Raw genomic sequence first — 9,255 nt, 5'->3', positions numbered from 1 at the left:
GACAGTTCTTCTTGGATAAAAGTAATTACGGACGGATTTCTGGTATTCTGAGTAGTATCAGGTTTGTAATACTGAAAGTTCTTGTTTCAATGCGATATGAGTCACTAGAAATCTAGAGTCTAGATTGTAGATCTAAGAGTTAAGAATAAGAGTAAGGTCCGTGGCTTATACCCAGTGCATTTTGCAGACAGTTGCGTCAAATCTACTTTTTATATATCATTATGGTTTAGGTATAGATCTAGATTTAGATCTAGATCTAGATCTAGATCTAGATCTAGATCTAGATCTAGATCTAGATCTAAATCTAGATCTATACCTAAACCATAATGATATATAAAAAGTAGATTTGACGCAACTGTCTGCAAAATGCACTGGGTATAAGCCACGGACCTTACTCTTATTCTTAACTCTTAGATCTACAATCTAGACTCTAGATTTCTAGTGACTCATATCGCATTGAAACAAGAACTTTCAGTATTACAAACCTGATACTACTCAGAATACCAGAAATCCGTCCGTAATTACTTTTATCCAAGAAGAACTGTCATTTCATCCCGACCAGACGGAAAGAAGCCGGCGAACCTCCTTTGGGGTATGATCCTTCCTTGAAACGTCTGCTAGCTTCTCCTGCTTAACCAACTGACGTCTTCCAGAGCGGCAAAACAAGAAAGCGAATCACCCTGCGCACTTCCGTTCTGTAGGTAAATGATCCACTGAAATGGGAAATGGTACAGTCGTCAAAATTCTAATGGCAGCACCAACAAACACAATACGCTCCGCTGGGCGCGCACAAAAGCCTGCACATTTCGGGTGAAAAGAGCGCTGGTTGGCCATAGCACTAGCTAGCTCCCTGTCAGCTCGACCGGCACTCTTCATGAGGAGCCGTCGACACCACGAGGGAGGCCAGACTTTTTAGTTTTAGTAAGAGTTTTACGGAACTTGCAACACAATAAGGTCATAAAAGTGCCGAAGATTAGAGGTGTTACAAGCGAGTAACTAAAAAGGAGGAGAGATCAGGATGATACATGTTTGATAGGAAAGGAGCAAACCACACCAGAGCACTCGCCAAACACCCACAGGCCAGACTAACAAGGTTTTTGTTTGTTTGTTTGTTTGTTGTTGTTGTTGTTGTTGTTTGTTTGTTTGTTGTTGTTTTGTTTTGTTTGTTTGTTTGTTTGTTTGTTTTGGGGGGGGTATAGGAAAACCAGCTGCATTATACAAGTCTTTATTTTTGGATCCAGCTAGAAAATGTCCTTTCCTGAACCGGGGGTACAGAGCTCAATTACATACGGCGACAAAAAGAGTTATGACACACAAACAACCATCTTATCGGAAAAAAGAAGAAATCTTAACTAATGGCCTCTTGAAGCACAGGCTCTAGCTCTTGTTGTTCTTCTTTTTTTCCCTTCTCTTTAATCTTCTAATTGTTGTTGATACTGTTGTTGATGCTTCTTCTTCTTCCTCGTCCTCTTCCTCTTCCTCTTCTTCCTCTTCCTCTTCCTCTTCCTCTTCTTCTTCTTCTTCTTCTTCTTCTTCTTCTTCTTCTTCTTCTTCTTCTTCACTATCAAGGCACTTGCAGCAGAATAATAAGCATTAAAACCCGATCAAATAAACGAACATGACATATTGATAGTTTTTTTTTCCTCTTTTAGTCATCGATTTTGGGTATGGTTCGAAGACAGTAAAAAGGGTAGGGGGTGGCAAACGGCCCTGCTTTAGTTCGAACGGGTCGTGGATTTTCAGAAGGAAGAGGAAAGCAATGAGCCGGAACTGTCCTATTGAACACACAGGGACTTGTAGACAAGAGTCAGTCAACACCCGCTTGCCACAGAGCTCTTTCTCTCGCTCCGCTTTACGGATTTGATAATACAGGTATCGCTTTTGTTTACGGACCTTTTTGTCTAGGTCCCTATGGCCGCAGCACGATGCATTAACCTAACGAAAACACACCCGGTGCAAGCGATGTTTTGTTTGAGTAGTTGAGATCCAAGCTAAACTACAAAAGAATCCAAGTCTTCTAAGTGTGTGAAAAAATACGTGGTAATACATACACCCGTGGGCAAGGGTGTGACTGTTACCATAAACAATCTGCCATAGGTTAATCTTATTCTTAGTTTGCTTTCAATACTGAATGGCCATTTATGAGGTCAGGCATCCGAATTTAATGCTCGTGTCCGACCGGGCAGAGTAAAGTAGAGGAGAATCTTTCTCTAAACAGTCACCATATTACGTTATCTGGCCTTATCTTGAGTTGTGCTGTGTAGCGTTGCATTGCATTATTGTTTTGTTTTGTATTGTATTGTATTGTACTAAGTGACTATATTATACTTATATTATTGCAGTATATTATATTATATCATACTATACTGACTTATATTATATAACATGTGTGTATTAAATTAAGGCCTATATATTATGTATAATATAATATATATATAATGTGTGTATGTGTGCCTGAGGTTATGTGTGTGTGCGTGTGTGTGTTGGTATGTGTGTCTGTGTTAATGTTTGTATGTGGTGTGAGTTTGACTGAGAGAGAGAAAGAGTGAGAGAGGCAGAGAGAGATAGAGATAGATAAAGTGGGAGAGAGAGAGGGAGAGAGAGAGGGTAGTGAGAGAGAGAGAAAGGGGGGGGGGGAGAGAGAGAGAGAGAGAGAGAGAGAGAGAGAGAGAGAGAGAGAGAGAGAGAGAGAGAGAGAGAGAGAGAGAGAGAGAGTATTGCAAGCCTCAGTGAAAAGCAATGAGAATGGCTTGCCTTGTACAATTAGTTTTAGGAACTCCCGCTAATCCCACAATATTGTTATAACAATTTGTAACCGGTTATTTCTGAGCAATACAGTCGTGAGCAAGGGTGTCACCGCTACCATAAGTTCTAAGAGCGGACCAGCTGAACAAACAAACTGGCATGGTATGGTATATACACGTTTATCTTGCTTTACTTTTGATTCTAAATGATCATTTACGAGGCCTGGCATCCGAATTTAAAATTCGTGTCCGACAGGGCCTAGCCAAGACAGGGTGAACCTAAAAATCTCTCTCTAAATATATACGGTGCATATCAGCACGTCTAGGTACCCGCACACACACATACACACACACACACACACACACACACACACACACACACACACACACACACACACACACACACACACGCACACACGACACACATGCAGTCAAACCTCGTTACACCACCCCTTCCCCGCTATACAGCCATGTTTTGCCAATGTACGAAAAGGAGCGCCATTACAAACAAAGTATGTGCGCCATTCATTTTTACTGCCAACCACCTTCCATTATCCGTCAACTGTCTGGGTTGCACGGTCCTTGTTGAGCTCATGTAAATTTATCATTTTCGCCGCTATAGTATACCGCAGTACTTTTTCTGAAAACGGGTTCATAGACAGAAAAACAGAAATTGCAACTCAAAAAGCCAACGCTGTCACCCCATCCTATCTCATCCAAACATCCCCATGGACACAAAGAGACAGTTTATCGCCTCAATATTCATGCATATGCCAACATTATGCTACTTGTGCCAGACCTGGACATTAAGTAAAACCCATGAAAGCTAAATCACCGTATGCGAAATGAAATGAAGACTACAGGGGAAAACGACGGTATTCACAAACGGAGAATCGCAAGGGTACCAATTTCGAACGCTTGTTGACTCATAACTGTATTTTTGTTAAACTGTGGGTTGATTATATTTATTGTTGTTAGATTTCCTATTCAACAATACTTAACAATAAACCACCAGTCAAACAAATATGAAGTTATGAGTGTACACGCTTTTAAAATTGGCACCTTCACAATTTCCAGTTTGTGACTACCGTTGTTTTCTCCCTGTGCTCCTCAAATGTCTTCGCAAATCCCTTAACATCACAAGACGAGACAGGCAGAGAAATGAAGAAGTAAGAGCAGCTACCGGCATCGAGTCCTGTCTGCATTACACAGAAAGACAGGGAATAAAATGGTTTGGCCACCTGTTACGTAGATCTATGTCACCTGGCCAGCCAGCCTCGAGAGCCTAAAACACCAAGCACTCAGGCTATAACTACATTTGTATAAAGGAAGAGGACGGCCACGCAAAAGGTAGATCGAGGGTGTCAAGGAAACCCTGAAAATGTGAGAAAACATGATATCACACAACTCAAAGAGCTGCGGATCTGGTCTAACATAGAAATTAGAAAACTGCATCTACCCTCGACGCTTAACGGCAACAGAGGATGAAAAAGTAAAAGTAAGTACCGAAAGCGAACTAACGTACACACTACACACAGCGCACGACACTCACTCGGTGGCTGCTTGATAATCAGCTCTTTCCCACACACATCTCTGTAAGCTGGGCCTGCTTCTGGCGTTTTTCGGCGATTTGCTCCTGATTTGCGCTGATTATGAAGTTCATGTTACATGTGTTATTTTCAGAGTTTTGCCAAAATTAGGGAAAATGGAATGAAAAGTTTTAAAATCACCTGGAGAAGCTTCAAAGCAAGTGTGCCACCTCGATCTGCTGGCAAAATATCTGTTGTTGCAGGAAATCAGCCCGATGACCAATGTGCTGTGAGACTTTTACACAGTGGCGTCCTAAAGAAACTTGAAAATGTTAAGCGTTAAAAGGACAATGCAGAAAGAGAATCAAGAGAACAGCTTTATGTGCGAGCAGTGCTACAGAAAGTTCGATACCTGGCGAGGGCTGAGAGTGCACCAGGGAAAAGTCTGTTTAAAGAAGAGAAGACAGTGCAGATCGTCAGATTGTAAGACGCGAAGCAAATCATCCCAGGATGAAAACCACAGCGGAGCGATTAGTGCTTCAGTCGACTCTCCTTTCACCCTGTCTCAGCAAGAGATGGAACAGCAAACGGAACCAGGGTTACGGAAACCCAGAATACTGTGGCCTGCTGCTAACGAGAAGGCAAAATACAAGACGTTAGAAGAAGAAGTCCAGAAGAAATTGAAAGAAGTCAAAAAGAGTTCTAACAGAGGGGATGCTAAAGAAATATTGAGTGCGTTTGCGACCATTATCTATGACTCGGCAATAAAAGAGTTTGGTATTTGTGAAGGAAAGAAAAAGACGGAGAAGAAAAGTGGATTGAGTAGAAGGCAGAGAGTACTTGCACAGCTAAGAAAACAGAAACGAGACTTGCAAAAGCAGAAAAAGTACGCACCACCAGAAGAGATAGAAGGCCTAAGAATCTTGTTTGAAGATCTTAAGAAAAAGAGCAGAGACCTACAGAGGCACGAAAGAAGGTGTACCAGGAGAAAAGAGAGAAAAAGGGAACGTGAACAATTTCTGAAGAATCCTTATGAAGCAGCCAAAAAACTGTTCACAGAGGCACGGAGTGGTAAATTGGAATGTACGAAAGAGGAACTCGATGCTTATGTTAAGCAGACGTACAGCGATTCAAGAAGAGAAGAACCGCTTCCTTATATGAGAGGCCTGAAGCGTCCAGCTGCCCCCGTCGTCAAATATTACCTGGGACCAATTAGAGAGAAAGAAGTAGATGAGTTCGTAAAACAAGCAAGAGCAAAAAGTGCACCTGGAGGAGATGGCGTGTCTTATAAGGTGTTCAAGTATTGCGACACGCTGAGACACACCCTCTTTGAGATGCTAAGAGGCCTTTGGAAAGACAAAGAAATCGTCAAAGATTGGTGCAGAGCGGAGGGCGTGTATCTACCCAAAGAACAGAATGCAAAGGAGATAGGACAGTTCAGACCTATTTCAATCATCAACGTGACGTGCAAGATCTTTATGGGAATACTTACAAAGAGGACTGTAGCATATTTGCAAAGTAACGGCTATGTGGATGAAACGGTACAGAAAGCCGGGGTACCAGGGATCCCAGGCTGCATCGAGCATGCTTTCACCATTTGGGACACAATCCAAGAGGCCAAGAAAAACAAGGAAAGTTTAAACGTAGTGTAGTTGGATCTGGCGAATGCCTACGGGTCTGTTCCCCATAAATTGCTGATGAAGGCAATGGATTTTTTCTACGTCCCACAAGAGGTGCAAAACATTATGAGAGAATACTATAGTAACTTCCAGATGCGATTCTCAACCGCAAATTTCACAACGGAATGGCACCGACTAGAGATTGGGATTGCAGCTGGCTGCTCTATATCGGTCATCTGGTTCATCCTGGTAATGGAGATGCTACTGAGATCTGCAGAATGCTGTGAAGAAGAAGCAAAGGTGAGATCACCAAAGAAAGCCTTTATGGATGATGTGACCCTACTGACAAGAGACGGAGACACAATGCAAAGTGTGTTGAATCGGCTCGATAAGCTTATCACCTGGGCCAGGATGAAGTTTAAAGCTAAAAAGTCTAGAAGCCTGACTATTAACAAAGGAAAACAGAAGCAACTGAAGTTCACAATTGCAGGGGAGCAAATGCCCACAGTAAAAGAACAACCCGTGAAAAGTTTGGGTCGGTGGTACTCAGGAACTCTGTCTGATAGGAGTCAAGGCGTGGAAATCATGAAGCAGGCTGAAAATGGGCTGAAAGCAATTGACCAGACAAAGCTTCCAGGAAAGCACAAGATATGGTGTCTACAGTTTGCCCTCTACCCTCAATTGGCGTGGCCACTGACAATGTATGAAGTTGCTTTGTCAAGAGTTGAGATGATCGAAAGAAAGTGTAACAGCTACATCAGGAAGTGGCTGGGGCTACCCCGTACCATTAACACGTCATCCCTGTACAGACATAGAGGTGCGCTTCAACTACCTCTCACGTCAATTGTGGAGATCTACAAAGCAGGCAAGATTAGAACCGTTTTGATGTTGAGAGAATCAAGGGATAAGGAGATCAGTGGAAAACCTCTAGATGTCAAAACAGCCAGAAAGTGGAAGGCAGAAGTTGCAGCTAACGAGATCATCTCTGCATTGGAGCATGGGGACATTGTCGGTCCAGCGCAACCTGACAGATTAGGGCTAGGTAATGGCGACTTTAGACCTTTCAGGAAAATGTCTCGGCGAGACAGAAGAAAAGCTGCAACAAGACATATGCAAAAGATGGAGGCAGAGAGGCGAGAAATTCATCTCATCCAGTGTAGCCAGCAAGGACAAATAACCAGATGGGAAGAGCATGTAGTGGAAAGAAAAGTCGGGTGGAGTGACATCTGGAAGTGGAATACATCAAGGCTGAGCTTTCTTCTCCGGTCTACGTATGATGTTCTGCCTTCACCGGTGAACCTTGTCAGATGGAAGGTACAGGAGGACAACAAGTGTAGATGCGGTAAGCTAGGAACCATGAAGCATATTTTGTCAAACTGTAACCTAGCTCTTAACAGATACACCTGGAGACACAACGAGGTGTTGAAAGTGCTCACGAAAATGGCGACACAACAGGTGGAAGAAGGAAAATATGCCCCCAAGATACAGAAGCATGGACCCACCAAGATTGCGTTCGTTCCGCAAGGAAGCAAGGTTGCCAAAAGAAAGAAAGCGAACGAAGCCATGAAAGACCAGAGCGGAGGCACATGGGAAGTAGCTGCTGACTTAAAAGGCTTTGAGAGATTCTTCCCCATTCCAACTACGAAAAAGCCAGACATTGTGTTATGGGAGGAAAAAGACAAAGAGGTACACTTGGTAGAGCTCACGGTGCCCCACGAGGACAATATCTATGCCGCTCATGAGCGGAAAGAAAACCGTTACGAGGCACTCGTCGAACAATGTGAGGAGGCAGGATGGAAGGCAACCCATTTTCCGGTAGAGGTAGGATGCAGAGGTTTTGTAGCAACAAGCGCCCGTAAGTGGATGAGAGTGGCAGGACTTACAGCAAAGAAAAGCAACGAACTCACAAACTCCCTTCAGGAGACAGCAGAGAAAGCCAGTCATTGGATCTGGTTGAAGCGAGAGGACTCAAGCTGGAATGAATCCTAAAGTTGGCAGCAGAGGAAAACAGTCGAACTAACATGGAGACTGCACATCGGTGAGGGGGCTCGGTGCGTCAGAAAAGCTGTAGAGAGGAAGAGCCCGAAACAGCGACGCATTCTCTCCTGATGATCTCCATGCTAGAGTCCGGGATACGGAGCGTTCGACGGTGAGCAGTGCATACGGCTGTTTAGACTACGTAAGAACCCAGTCATTGTGTTAAAGCCAAGCATTACACACTCATGTAGCATACCAATTTAAAACTTAATAAATTCTTTCTCATCTGATACATTAATAATTCATCTATTTTAAGAGACGCCCGAGATGCCGTCACTCAAAATTGACCTTAAAAATCAGGCTTGACAAAATTGTGCGAAATCAAAGAAAGTTAAAATTATTGTCTTCGCGCATGTATTGAGGAGCATCAATATTGAGAGAATGGCCATACATTACATATCCAATGAATGAAAGATTTTGCCTTTGCAATAAACAATATTTATATACGATATTTTGTCACGATAGCTTCAAACAAAACGGAAAACCACAATACCACACACAACTTGGACTTACCATTAATACTCAATAATAGTGCTAATTTTTTTACATGTATGCCTAAGAGCCATTGGTTTTGTGTAGGGTACCAATCCTTCTGGCATCGATTCTATTAAATTTCGGACATAATTATTTGTAATTTCATCAAAAATCTCACAGAGAGTTGCAAACACAGGGTCTGAATTGGGAGCAAAGTCGCTTCATTTCAGCCGCTGTTTCATGGGACTTCACATACCTGAAGGATTCTTATTGGGGCTGTTTACTGGTGACCTGTCCCCGCGGTTTTATGCATTCCACCCCAGACCACCCAAAAGCATTGCAGTTTCATGGCCCCTGTTCCTCACCGACAGATGATTATGTCCAAAATCTAACACAGTCCATGTGGAGAAAAGGTTTCGTGCTCAAAAATGAAGAAGAAACCAACTGCTCCTACACAAAAACAAAATTAAACTAATGAACACGTGAAACTGTTACGTCCAAGTTTTGTGTGGTATTTGTAACTGCTCTGTTTTCTAGTCTGTTTGAAAATATCATCTGAAGAAGCTGTTCTTTGCAGAGACAATAATATTCTATTTCATTTGACATTCAATACATGTCTATCCCACCAATGTTGATTCACTTAAATACACGCGCGAACACACTTTTACGTTTCTTTGATTTCGCACAATTTTGCCCAGCCTGATTTTTTAAGGTCAGTTTTGAGTGCCCATATCTCGGGTGTCTCTTAACATATATGAAATATTAACATGTCAGAGGATGCAGATATTATTTTGTTTTAAATTTGTATACTGCGTGAGCGGGAAGCACAAGGCTATAACACGATGATTGGGT

At 42.6% G+C, this 9,255-nt stretch overlaps 2 protein-coding genes across 2 annotated transcripts in view; one reads left to right on the top strand and one right to left on the bottom strand.

Annotated features, from left to right (window-relative positions):
* Positions 1-695, bottom strand: part of LOC101850721 (tolloid-like protein 2) — a 50,935-nt gene extending 50,240 nt beyond the window's left edge. Inside the window, exon 1 of the mRNA XM_005099340.2 lies at positions 486-695. The gene's annotated coding sequence lies outside the window, so the exon portion shown is untranslated. The remainder of the gene's footprint in view (positions 1-485) is intronic.
* A 3,928-nt stretch (positions 696-4,623) lies between these two features.
* LOC106011905 lies at positions 4,624-5,925 on the top strand. The gene has a single exon (XM_013083084.1). It carries the CDS (start codon positions 4,624-4,626, stop codon positions 5,923-5,925), a length of 1,302 nt encoding a protein of 433 aa, XP_012938538.1.
* The last annotated feature ends 3,330 nt before the right edge of the window (positions 5,926-9,255 follow it).

The sequence above is a fragment of the Aplysia californica genome, unplaced genomic scaffold, assembly GCF_000002075.1.
Source record: "Aplysia californica isolate F4 #8 unplaced genomic scaffold, AplCal3.0 scaffold00210, whole genome shotgun sequence".
Taxonomy (NCBI): Eukaryota; Metazoa; Mollusca; class Gastropoda; order Aplysiida; family Aplysiidae; genus Aplysia; species Aplysia californica.
The sequence above is the reverse complement of the archived record's forward strand: the minus strand, read 5'-3'. Positions and strand labels throughout refer to the sequence as shown.

What these genes read in the sequence shown, in the direction of transcription:
- LOC106011905 (XM_013083084.1), top strand. Translation starts at nt 4,624, where the DNA reads ATGCAGAAAGAGAATCAAGAGAACAGCTTTATGTGCGAGCAGTGCTAC.